At 39.1% G+C, this 13,278-nt stretch overlaps 1 protein-coding gene across 6 annotated transcripts in view; it reads left to right on the top strand.

Moving 5' to 3' along the window:
- TJP2 (tight junction protein 2) overlaps positions 1 to 12,841 on the top strand; it is a 90,483-nt gene extending 77,642 nt beyond the window's left edge. For 5 of the 6 annotated variants that reach the window (XM_080972337.1, XM_080972336.1, XM_080972334.1 and 2 more), the window contains 10 exons: positions 60 to 247; positions 1,541 to 1,636; positions 1,739 to 1,818; positions 1,973 to 2,183; positions 3,158 to 3,258; positions 3,837 to 4,055; positions 4,436 to 4,546; positions 4,865 to 5,200; positions 5,862 to 5,941; positions 11,998 to 12,841. In XM_080972337.1, the coding sequence (XP_080828463.1) occupies positions 60 to 247; positions 1,541 to 1,636; positions 1,739 to 1,818; positions 1,973 to 2,183; positions 3,158 to 3,258; positions 3,837 to 4,055; positions 4,436 to 4,546; positions 4,865 to 5,200; positions 5,862 to 5,941; positions 11,998 to 12,163 (1,588 nt within the window). In that variant the 3' untranslated portion in view covers positions 12,164 to 12,841. The remainder of the gene's footprint in view (positions 1 to 59; positions 248 to 1,540; positions 1,637 to 1,738; positions 1,819 to 1,972; positions 2,184 to 3,157; positions 3,259 to 3,836; positions 4,056 to 4,435; positions 4,547 to 4,864; positions 5,201 to 5,861; positions 5,942 to 11,997) is intronic. The other variant, XM_080972335.1, reaches the window with a different exon arrangement.
- The last annotated feature ends 437 nt before the right edge of the window (positions 12,842 to 13,278 follow it).

Raw genomic sequence — 13,278 nt, 5'->3', positions numbered from 1 at the left:
ATGCACACAAGTTGACTTGCTGACTTTTACAAATGGACTAAATGCTGTTTCTTTTTCAGGGCTGAGCAGATGGCCAGTGTTCAAAATGCTCAAAGAGATGGCTCCAGTGACAGGGCAGACTTCTGGCGGATGCGTGGCCAACGGTCTGGAATGAAAAAGAATCTAAAGAAGAGCCGTGAAGATTTGACAGCAATTGCATCTGTTAGCACAAAATTTCCAGCCTATGAGCGAGTCATGCTCCGGGAGGGTGAGTGAGTGACAGCATATGAAAACTGACAGCTCATTTCCTCATTTATAAAAGACAACTACAGCGATTTTTTCTGGCAACTTAAACAAATCAAGCCAAATGGCTTTATCTCTAGGCTAACTGCAAGTGGTAAAGTCTGTCTCTGGTCACAACCATGTTGTGGCCTGTCCAAAACATCACATTAAATTTGTTTAGATGAGGGGTTTCCCCCCCCTTCAGTAACCAGTTCCTCTGCATGCCCCTCCTGTGAATATTGTGGACTGCCAAATAATAGAATAGTCTACAATACAAAATATGGAAACACAAACTATACTAACGCACAGTGTGTTCATAATGTTTTGAGAAGTTAAAAAAAGACATGTAAGCATTTCAGACATTACAATTGAGCTTCTGTTGTGCTGCTGTTATAACTGTAATGTGTGAGTCAGTTTTCCAAGTTAGGCTGGCTCATTTGTAGATACACTTAGTAAATACTTAGGGCAAGGCACTCTCTCCATCAGTGCTGCTGTGCGCCCCCTTTTCTTGAATTGTGTTGTGAAAATGTATGCTTAATTTTTTCTCTAAGTGTAGCTTATCTGCTGTCATGCTAGTATTGCATTGGCTAGAATACAGTCCATTCTCATAGATAAGCGTGGATTATTGTATATGTTAGGATAATAAATAGGTATTTTCAAAAAAACAGGCTTTGAATGTTCTTTGTTGGAACAAAATAGTGATGATGCCCTTCAAATCTGAATAACTCTTTTCAAGAGACCTCTTTTCAATATCTCTTGTGGAAAGCTTAGCAAGGAGTGTGCCAACTTTATTCTGGTTAAATGTGAGTTAGCATCTCAGCATGACACACCTGTGACTGCACAAAAGTGTTAAGGGACATGTTATTTTAAAATAACATTTAAGAGACATGTAGGGATTGTTTCAACAAAAGCAAACACACTGAAGCAATAGCTGCTAAGATGTAGAGTTAATAATTATTTTGGACTGCGTTAGAACAGAACATTTGCTGTACTGACTCGTGTGAGAGATGTTTCACAGAGCCATATTGTGTGAAGGGTATCTGCAAGTAATTGTCTCTTAAGTGTGTCAGCTGCTGTTTGTTGGCCTCTGCCAATTTCCAGTGAAAGTATGTCTGAATTGTGAGGAACTTTTCCCTTTGTGAGGACAAAATGTCCTCACGTATTTTACAGATGATTATGATGATTTGGGGGATATTCATTTCTGTATTTTAGAGGGAACAGTTTTTTGTTTTGGTCATTATAAAATAGAAACTAGTCATATGCAGCTTTCTATTTTCAGCTGGTTTTAGGCGCCCTGTGGTGATCTTTGGTCCCATTGCAGACGTAGCAATGGAGAAACTTTGCAATGACTTGCCTGAGATGTATCATGCTGCCAGTAAGTCTTTCAGTGCTCCTCTCTTAACACAATCCTTCAGCATTTAGTGATCCACGGAAACATTATTAAGGACATGACGACATAGCTGTATTATTCTTGCAGAAACCGAGCCTAAAGATGCAGGCTCAGAAAAGTCCACCGGCGTTGTGCGTTTGAATACTGTGAGGCAAATCATTGAGCAGGTACACATATTCACTCCCCCCACCCACCCCTGGGCCGTTTCTCTTAGCTTTTTATCACGTTGGGAAGCCAAGTAGGAGATACTGGTGATGGGGATGCTGTTATTTTGCTGTCCTTTTTGTACCTGTAACCTTCCTATTGCTGCACTTTTAACAGGATAAACATGCTCTATTGGATGTGACCCCAAAAGCCGTGGATCTGTTAAACTACACCCAGTGGTTCCCAATTGTAGTTTTTTTCAACCCAGATAGCAAGCAGGGTGTGAAAGTCATGAGGCAAAGGCTAATTCCCACCTCCAACAAGAGCGCACGGAAGTTGTATGACCAAGCAAATAAGCTGAAGAGGACCTGCTCGCATCTTTTCACAGGTAGGTGGAAATAGGTTGCTTTCTTCTTTGTTTGGTTTTCTTTGAAAGCATCTCTAGGTGCAGAGTGAATTTCACATGACAGCCCTTCTCAGTGCACGGAGCAAGTTTTATTTCAATGGAGGTCGAGTAGGAATTACCGTATTTTTTGCTCTATAAGACTCACTTTTTCCCTCCTAAAAAGTAAGGGGAAATGTGTGTGCGTCTTATGGAGCGAATGCAGGCTGCACAGCTATCCCAGAAGCCAGAACAGCAAGAGGGAGCGCTGCTTTTGCTGCGCAGCGATCCCTCTTGCTGTTCTGGCTTCTGGGATTCAGAATATTTTTTTTCTTGTTTTCCTCCTCCAAAAACTAGGTGCGTCTTGTGGTCTGGTGCGTCTTATAGAGCGAAAAATACGGTATGTATTGGATGGTGTGTGACCCATGCTTTTTAAATATGCTGGTCACTTAGTCCCATGCATGAAATATCTTTCTTGCTTTTTTCCTGTACTTCCTTTCATCACAGAATAATGGAAGGGACCCCCTGCAATGCAAGGATCTCAGCTAAAGGATCCATACAATAAGGTTTTTAGTTTAACTTCTCAACTTGCCCACCACATTAAATACATAATTGGTAGAATCTGTTGCTCCATCTTTCCAGTAGATAGCAGAATATACAATCATGTTTCCAAAATATTTTAAAGATGCTATAAAAAAACAGTTCCTTCTGAAATCAGGATAAGAAGCAATGGTTTGAAGTGATAGGAAAATTAAAAATAGTCTTGGCATTCTCATCAGTTAAAAGCAACAGCAGCAAAGCTTATTAATGATTTCTTCGGGAGTCTGGAATAACTATATAATCAGTGGAGAACATTAACACTATGGAGTGTTATATGGAGTGTTTCCATTGTTTTGAAAATGACTGAAGTAATACAGTGTCATGTATGAGACTAATGCTTTGAAAATATAACCATTTTTTATTTAAAAAAATATCTGCAGCTACTATTGATCTAAATTCAGCCAATGATGGTTGGTATGGCAGCCTAAAAGATACTATTCAGCAACAACAAGGCGAAGCCGTGTGGGTCTCCGAAGGAAAGGTAGGTGGTCATAAGAATGTAGCAGCCCTTTTGGGTAAGGCCAGCATCTTGTTCTCACAGTGGCCAATCAGATGCCCATCGGAAGCTCATAAGCAGGACCTGAGCACAAGAGCAGCCCTCTTCCCTCCTGTACCTCCCAGCAACAGGAATTCAGAAGGAGACTGCAACCAAGATTGCAGGCAGAGTACAGGCATCCCCCCACTTCTACACAATTGACTCTTCTGCACGATGTTTTATCGTGTTTTTAATATTCTGTTGGGAGCCGTCCAGAGTGGCTGGGGAAACCAAGCCAGATGGGCAGGGTATAAATAATAAAATTATTATTGTTGTTGTTGTTGTTGTTATTATTAACTGGGGGAAAATGGCAAAAAACTTTGCCAGTGAGAATTGCAACCTAATGAAAACTTCCAGTATCTCATGTTGCTATTAGTAGTGAAAATGGAGTGCTATCATTGCTTTTAATGGTACATGGTAGTCCCATCTATTGAAGCTACTTTATACTGTGTCTTACTGTGTTACATAATGTGAGCCCTGATGTGACAAGGAGAGCATAACCTCTTCACAAAATCCCTTTACAGCTGGAAGGAATGGATGATGACCTGGAAGACCGTATGTCATACTTAACTGCGATGGGCGCTGACTATCTGAGCTGTGACAGCCGACTGGTCAGTGACATGGAAGACACCGATGGAGAAGGCGGGGCTTACACAGACAATGAGCTTGATGAGCCAATCAACGAGCCCAGAGTTTCCTCCATTAGTCGGTCCTCCGAGCCCGTGCAGCAGCAGCAGGAGGAGGTGAGAGATCCAGAAGAAGACTGCTGTTTTTCTCTCAGAGCATTAGGTGGTAAAACATTGACAACACATGCTCACTGAAGTGATGTGGGTGGGAAATTCAGTGGCATTTTGAGTTGTTGGTGTCTATTGTGTGCACTCCTATGTAGAAAGGAAGATGTTTTATTGCTCTAACAAAGGGGGGGGGGTTCCCTGCTTCAAATTACCTTGTGGTAAAATGGCTGTACTGTACAAGAGCAGTGCTGCTGGTGAATTATATTTAAAGGAAGAAAAAAACAGAAAACAAAACACTTTTCCCAGCAGTTGCAGACTGTAACTATGCCTCCCACAAGTCAAGAACTGTGTGACTGTATGCATAATGAGCTACTATTACTTGTCCATAGAGTTTAAGGAAATCCAGCCCAGAACCAAGAACTCAAATGAGAAGAGCTGGTAGCAGGGAAGTTCTGAGGGATCCCAGCCCACCTCCAGCATTCAAGCCTGAACCCCCAAAGGTAATTGGAGAGAAAGAGAACAACTAACTGGGGTCAAGTGTTGCATTTGCTAATAAGGGTTACTTACTAAGAGCATTTTCCTCAGAAGGCCTCTCAACATTCCCTGCTTGATTCACAGCTCCACATTTTCATCTTAGCTAAACTTTTTCCCAGTATGGTGCCTCAACTACCTGTTTTTCCTTAGCTCAAAATATCAGTAACCAGTTTAGGCTTTACAAACTATATTAACCAGTTTCTCATGGCTGATCATTTCCAGACCAAAACTGCTACTTCTATGTAAATACTAATGCTGTACTGGCTGTTGCCTTATGCTTTCAGGGTAAACTGCAAAACAGAGAAGATCCCTATGATATCCCTAAGAATTACGAAGCCAGAACAGGCAGCCCTAATGCTGCTAGCAGTGAAACTTATGGAGTACCAATGAAAGTGGCCCCTCCCCCAATAGCCATCAAACCTACTTTTGGGCGCCCCGTATTGAAATCCTCTCAGCCACCTGTCCCATCAACGGAAGTGGAGGAGAAATTGGAGGAGGGGATAGAAGAACCAGGGAACACACCAAAATCTGTGCTGGGGAAAGTTAAAATTTTTGAGAAAATGGACCACAAAGCAAGACTTCAACGAATGCAAGAACTACAAGAAGCACAAAATGCCAGGGTATGAAGTGAACCACAAACTGATTTTTTGGATTTGTGTCTGTTTTAGAAATTATTGCCACTCAAACTATTGAAACATCATAAAAACAGTAGATTAGATCTAGAGATCCTGTGAGCAGAGGATTGTACCCAATGCTAGTACATCACAGAGTAGACCTGTTGAAATTAATAGAAATGGCTACCTTCATTCATTTACTCTGAGAAGAAGTTAGTTGGCTACAAGCCACAGTTCCATTTGCAGAAAGAGTAACAGAGGTGATTTTGGCTGATTCCCCTTGACTATCTGCTATCTGCTATGGGGTTGAAGGACTCTCTAGAAGAGTGTGGCGCTGGAGATTGCTGAGGAGAAGGATGAACTGGAGCAAACGGCCTCTCCTTCTGTCAGCGGCAAACTCTAGAGCACAGCCACTTGTGGGAAGGCTAGGCTGATTCGTTGGTAAAGAGAGAAATATTTTAATCTTTCCCAATAACAAGTAGGTTTTTAGGTACTAGTAGCAGTGTACTAATAGCTTTATTCTCTGCTGCTTTGTATGCTTTTTGAATACTGTGCCAATCTGTAAATTGGGGAAATGGAACTTGTTATCATGTCACAGTTACACTGGGTTTAGTCACCCATTAAGGGAAACTTCAAAATGTTTTGATCATACACTCTCTTTTTACAGGTGGAAATAGCTCAGAGACATCCAGACATTTATGCTGTCCCAATCAAGACACAAAAACCAGACTGGACCCAGGCTGCCAGGTAAAATGTTGCATGTTCAGGTATATGTTCAATATATCTCAAGCCTGTTCTTCATCATTACTAATCCCAAAGTGGATTACAATAAAATAATGGAATTATTTGTGAATGTTACTGGCTTTGTGTCTTTGGGTTAGGGATTCAGTTATGATAGAGGTCTACAAGCTGGCAAAATTTACTTGCTGTCAAAAATAATAACTGATATACATCTACAAGTAACTAAGTTTATTACCTCCTTTTCAGACTGCTTAGTGCCAGAATTGCTCCTCTTTCCTATTGCTCATTGTGGTTCTGAACGGAATCCTGCCTGCATCCATCACCAGCCACTTGCCCTTACTTTAAAAGCTGCCCACAGCCCTTCCTCCATCTTAACTTGTTTCTTTTTATATTCTTGGCTGTGACCTCCTGCCCTTAGCCAACCAAAGATCTTCTGCTTCCTTAACTGGCTCCACCATTCCCCTTTGCTGGTCCCTAGACATGGAAGTACTCCCCCCGTGTTCATGGTGTCGCCACCACCCCTTTCTCTCCATCGTTCCTCAAAACTCTTTTTTTTTCTTCAATTTTTTTATTGATTTTCCACAAAATTTATAAACACACAAATAAACAAACAAACATAAATCCTAACCTTATTAAAATTAATCTTATTAACATTGTTAAGCAATTTCCACGTATCCCCTTGGTTGAATTTCAGTGTATATCATTTTAACGGTTTTCCAAAAACAAAATTCTTATAAAATTAACTTAATCACTTAACATCTTTCTTTCTTTCTTTCCAATTTAGCATTAAACATATTATTTCATCGCATTACATATTTCACTCCTAAGCCTATCTGATATTTGCAAACATTTCTAATTAAGTTAACTTAACATATTTAACTACATAGACTTTAAACTTCGACCATTCTTCCTGATACTCCTCCTCTTTCTGATCGCGAACTCTTCCAGTCAGGTCATCCAGCTCCGAAAAGTCCATTATCTTCATCTGCCAATCTTCCACTGTTGGTACTTCTTGTGCTTTCCAGTTCTTAGCTAATAAAATTCGAGCAGCAGTTGTGGCATACAAAAATAATTTAACATCTTTCTTGGGCAAGTCCAAACTTGTTATTCCAAGAAGAAAGGGCTCTGGTTTCTTAGTAAATGTATATTTCAACTTTTCTTCAATTCATTATAAATCTTTTCCCAGAAGTCTTTCACCTTGGAGCAGGTCCACCACATATGATAAAACGTACCCTCTTTTTCTTTACATTTCCAACAAAAATTATCACTGTTATGGTAAATCTTCGCTAGTTTTACCGGAGTCAAATACCATCTGTACATCATTTTCATTGTATTTTCTTTTAACATGCAATGAACTTGACCCCTTTCTGCCACAATTTTCCCCAGTCCTCAAACATTAAATTATGTCCCACATCTCTTGCCCAATCTATCACCACTGATTTGACTTGTTCATCCATTGTATGCCACTCCAACAATAAATTATATATTTTAGACAAATTTTTAACTTTAGAATCCAACAACTCCATTTCCAACTTAGATTTTTCCGAAGCAAAACCATTTTTCTTGCCTACTTTGTACAATTCATTAATCTGGTGGTAATGTAACCAATTTATCTTATCTTTTACTTGATCAAATGGTTTTAGTTTATAACCTTCTTTATCCTCCAATAACAAATCTGAGTATCTCAACCACTTGATGTCCATATTTAACTTTTTCTGGGCCTTCGCCTCCATTGGTGAAAGCCATCTGGGTGTCTTCCTTTCTAAGAGATCTTTATATTTTATCCATACATTATATAGAGATTTCCTAATTACATGATTTTTAAATGCATTATGGGCCCTTACTTTATCATACCATAAATATGCATGCCATCCAAATACATTGTCAAATCCCTCTAAGTCTAAAACATCAGTATCTTCCAATTGTATCCATTCTTTAATCCAGCAGAGAGCTGCTGCTTCAAAGTAAATTTTTAGATCTGGCAGGGAGAATCCCCCTCTTTCCTTAGAGTCTGTAAGTAGTTTGTATTTAATTCTGGGTTTCCCCCCCCGCCAGATAAATCTAGATAAAGCTTTCTGCCATTCTTTAAAACATTTCACATTGTCAATAATTGGGAGGGCTTAAAACAGAAAAAGCATCTTTGGCAATACATTCATCTTAACCACTGAAATCCGGCCCATTAATGACAATTTTAAATTTGACCATATCTCTAAATCTCTATTAACTTCATTCCATAGTTTCTCATAGTTATCTTTATATAAATTCAGATTTTTCCCAGACAGATTCACACCCAGATACTTAACTTTTTTCACAAAATCTTTTATTGTAGTAGTTTTCTTTCCTCATTGTTCAGATTTTTCTCTAACACTTTGGTTTTGCTCTTATTTAACTTGAATCCTGCTACCTGCCCATATTATTGTGTCAACTCCAGTGCTTTTACTGCACTGGAGTCTGGATCTTGTGATGTCAGTACTAGATCGTCAGCAAAGGCTTTTAATTTATATTGTTTGGATCCTACTGTAATACCTTTGATTTGTTCATCTTTTCTAATCATACTTAGCAAGACCTCTAGGACTGAAATAAACAGCAGAGGGGAAAGTGGGCACCCTTGCCTGGTTCCCTTCTCAATTCTACTTTCCTCCGAGACCACATTATTTACAGTAATTTTAGCTTTTTGTTCTTGATAGATCGCTTTAATACCATTTTAAAAATCTTGACCAACCCCCATACTCTCAAAATTATATAGCATAAATCTCCAAGATACATTGTCAAAGGCCTTCTCTGCGTCAATAAACATTAACATTGCTTTACAACTCTTTCTTGCTTCTAATTTTTCCAAAATATCCGCAACATTCCTAATATTGTCTTTCATATGTCTTCCAGGCAGAAATCCTGCCTGGTCCTTGTGGATATATTTAGATAAAACCTTCTTTAGCCTGTTAGCCAATATATTTGCAAAAATTTTATAATCCACATTGAGTAGGGAGATTGGTTTTTAACATTGGGTCTATCTTGACCCTGTTTAGGAATCAGAGTAATATACGCTTCCTTCCAGGTTTCAGGTGCTTTGCCCCCTCGCAGAATTAAATTGGTTACTTCTACCAGTGGTTGAATAAGCCAATCTTTCAATGTCTTATAGTATTTCGCTGATAGACCATCAGGTCCCGGTGTCTTGCCAAGTTGCACTGAATTTATTGCCTGTTCAACTTCCTGTCTTGTAATTAAACCTTTTAGTAGGATCTTTTTATCATCCGGAATCTGCTGCAAACCATTAATCAATTTTTGCCAAATCTTTATGTTTTTTATACAGCTGTTTGTAGTATTTGTAAAAACATTTTCTTATGTCTTGCAGGATTCTCTATACAGATTTTCCTTCTTTTACTATGTTTGTGATAGTACTTTGCTTTTGTCTCTTGTTTAACTGCCAGGCTAATAATTTCCCACATTTATTTGCAGATTCAAAATTTCTTTGTCTCATCCTTCTTATCTTCCATTCTATTTCTTGATTTACTAACTGAATATTGAATCTGTAAAGCCTTAATTTCTTTTTGTATCTGCAGATTCTTTGGGCTTCCTCTAAGCATCTTCTCTTTATCTTTCAATTGCTCCATAATTTTATCTTTTCTCTCATTCTGTGACTTTCTCCTGATGGAATTTTGCTGTATCAGAAATCCTCTCATCACTGCTTTGCTGGCATCCCAAATAACCCTAGTTTCCGTTCCCTGATTCATATTAAGTTCAAAATAATCTTTTAGGGTTTTGGGGCTTTATTCACAATTGAAGTACTTCTCAACAAATCATCATTCATTCTCCATCTGAAGGAACCCTCTACAAACATTTTCAGGTCCATAAAAACTGCATTATGATCGGAGCAAGTTTTAGGGCAAATTTCCGTTTTTAATACTTTAGAAACCAAGTCTCTGGATCGATTCTCAAAAATGATTGGTTTGCATCTGAGAAAAAAGTGAAGTCTTTTTCAATTGGATTTCTAATTCTCCATATGTCTGACAAATCAAATTTGTCAGTTATATAAAAACAAAGTCTTAGGTAATCTGCCAGTATTCAAATTCTTTTGTCTCTGAGTCCTATCCATCAAAGTAGATGCAACTCCATTCAAGTCTCCCATTAAAATTAATTTATAATCCAAGTGTTCCAAAAGACTTGTTTCCAAGTTCTTAAAGAATTCTGCTTTGTCATCATTAGGTACATAGATTCCTAGTAACAAATATTTTTCGCCTTGTGCTATAATTTCCACTGCTATGTATCTTCCCTCCTCATCTTTAAAAATCAATTTTGGATTTTATTTTTCCTTTATATAAAAAACCACTCCTCTTTTTTTTACTTTGTCCAAGGAAATGAATTCTTGTCCAAGTCTTTTATTTATTAAATTTTTTCTATGTAATCTCGTGATATGGGTTTCCTATAAACAAATTGCATCCAAATTCTGTTTTTCCAATACATGAAAAACCTGTCTCCTTTTCTGAAGTGAATTTAAACCATTGATGTTCCAATAATAGATTCTCAAAGCCATGATTAAAAACAGGCTGAGAAAATTCTTAAATGTTTTTTGACATTTAAAATCAGTTCTGAAGAAAGAAGGCACTTTTTCCCCAGCTTAGAATGTTTCAGGGCAGCCACAGGATACAAAGTGACAAAGTCAGTAGGAATGGAGATTAAATGTTTCTTCTTCCATTGAGATTAAATGTTTCCTCCCGGAAGGTCTGCTGCAAAATGAAGGAGCCCAATTGTTGTTTAACACAGTCTTGCAGGGATTGTAGGCTTTAAAATCTTTTTTTCCCCTCTTCCCCCTACTTCAAAGCGCTGGGGCTCTTTTAGCCGAAAGAGCTCCCGACTGCCATTACCGTGCCATCCCTCTTTTGATTAATGTTGACTTTGGCCAGTAGCAGAGCTTGAGGTAGAGCAGAGCCACAGAGCCTCCCTCTCAAGACTGGGGTCACTGCTGCTCACCTGAACAGTGGTGGTGGAAGGTGGAGGCCATTTGACATGGATGCACTGACGGGAACCATGCAGTGGTGAGGCTTCTCCTACTCATTCAGTTGTGTGGTCTTAACCCAGTCCCAGTCCCATGTAGGGAAGCCGCAGCAAAGCTGGAATAAAGAGGGTGGCTTATCAGCTCTACCACAACTGTGTAACACTGTAAAATGTCATGCACACGGAAGGACTAAATAAATAAGTAACACAACACAACAGTATGTTACCTTAACTAATTTTAATACTGATAACTCCAGAGGAAAAAAGATTCTGATAGTATGACAGAGAAAGAAGAGGACGGCTGGACTGACTGTTGTTCACAGTAACCGAAATGTACAAGTTGACACATGCACAACGGCAGTCCTTTGCACACTGCTCTGGAAGCTTTGTTGAACGCAGTGGGTCATTATTTCTGCATAGGATTGGGCTGTATATTTGCAGAGACCTAAAGGAGTGGGAGTGTATAAAATGCTGAAGAATTGTTTCTTAGTTAACACTGATTTAATGTTTGCAACCTGAAAGCTATTCCCTGTGCAAGTAGTAATGGCTTCAAGCTGTTGTCCAGGGCAACTGCCTGGATTCATGTTTGCCCCGTGGCAGCAGTCCTGGGCAAGGCTGCCTGCTCCATTGGGCAGGACGGAGCAGCTCAGCTCAAGGAGTAGATTTAGGAGTCCTGTGAAATGGCAGTGAATGGTCAACCACTTACGAGCAAATGGACTGCTGATAGAAAACAAATAATGTAAACAGTTGGCCTTTTTTTGTCACAATGGGATGTTGGATTGACTCTTAATTTTCCTCCTCGTGCCAAAAGGTAAATGGGGCCCTGGCAGGCACCTGCTGGTCAGGTTCCAATTTTTGCAGTAGGGAACTTTTAAACAGAACTGTTATTTGTGCAAAGCACAACCATGTGGAAGAGCACCACGCCAGCATTTTATATGGTGGGGATAAAGCTTGAAACAGCCTTGGAAGTAGTCATAAGACTGCTTTTAAACTGGCTATAGAGCTGCTTGAGACACTCTCTTTCTGAGCACCAGCTGTATCTAAATTCACATAATGTGCTTTGATGTTAGTTCCAGACCTCCAGAGCCACAGAAAGCAGCAGGTAGACCTTACCTAGATAAGCAAGGAAGTTACGGCAGCGATGCAGAAGAGGAGGACTATCGACGACAGCTAGCGGACAATTCTAAACGTGGATACTATGGACAAGCAGCTCGATACAAGGATACGGAATTATAGATTTCTTGGCTACCAGAACCATTGTATTGGTACACACCTGCATGGCCAAACTGAAGCCCTGGTAACTTTCAAAAAGTATATGTATATTTGGAGCTACTGATGAACTCAAGATGTATCTGCACACTGGAATGGCCAATATAAGTATTGGAGGGAGTGAATCACTGTTGCCTGAACGCTGTGGCCTATTTTATAAAAGGACCAAAAAATTATTTTTAATATTTGCATTAATTCCTGGCATTTATGTCTTTTTAACTCACTCTCTTCTTTATTTACATTGCCTTTTTAACTATTGTTTTAATTATTGTGACATGATGGAAGCATGATGAAAAACACAGTTTTAATGCAAGAAAAACAAAAAAGTGCCTTTCTAACAAAAACTGTCCTGAGCTGATCTCTGACATCTGAAGCTTCTGCAAAGCCATCATGTTTCTGTTGCCTAACTTTGTACGTTTCATGGCTAACATTTTCCCTTTGGATGTTATTTTTCTACTTTAAATAGATCAGCATAAAAATTTTCATAAGCAATTGCTGTACATACGAAAAGGTAACTTTGTTGGCTGCCTGCCACAAGGCAAGGATGCCCCAAAACTGAGAAAATTACGTAGAAAATAAATCAGATGATCTGTGTCTTAAACCTTTTTGTGAGCCATGAAATAATAAAGGGATATATTCTACAAACAGTTGCCTTTTTCCTTTCAAATTTAAAATTAAATATTTTAATAATGCCTTGAATATTGAGTTGTTTATTAATATCAGATGTTTGAATGGAATGAAGTCATTATTGAAGATATTCCTTATTTTGTTTTTGGTCTACAAAGCTTACTTTTTCATTATTTGGAGGTCTTGCAGAAGAATGTTAGGAAATTAAAAGTTGGCCTCTTCAAGTGGTGCAGTCCACAAGCAAGGGAAATACGAAGAGATCACAGTGGTGGTGTAATACCCATTTTTGTGCCAATCCCATCCACGGACAGTGTATTTCCTCTTGAACCTGTGTGCATTCTCCACAGTTCGGAAATGCTTTTCAGACAGAGTCAACTCTGCACCTGGTCAAGAGTGTGTTTTTGGGGGAGTATCTGCCTTTTGAAGAACTGTTGCCGCTGGAATGCTGTGAGGAG

The sequence above is a fragment of the Podarcis pityusensis genome (assembly GCF_964106645.2).
Source record: "Podarcis pityusensis genome assembly, chromosome: 11".
Lineage (NCBI taxonomy): Eukaryota > Metazoa > Chordata > Lepidosauria > Squamata > Lacertidae > Podarcis > Podarcis pityusensis.
Note: the sequence above shows the minus strand (reverse complement) of the source record. Positions and strands in the feature narration are given on the sequence as shown.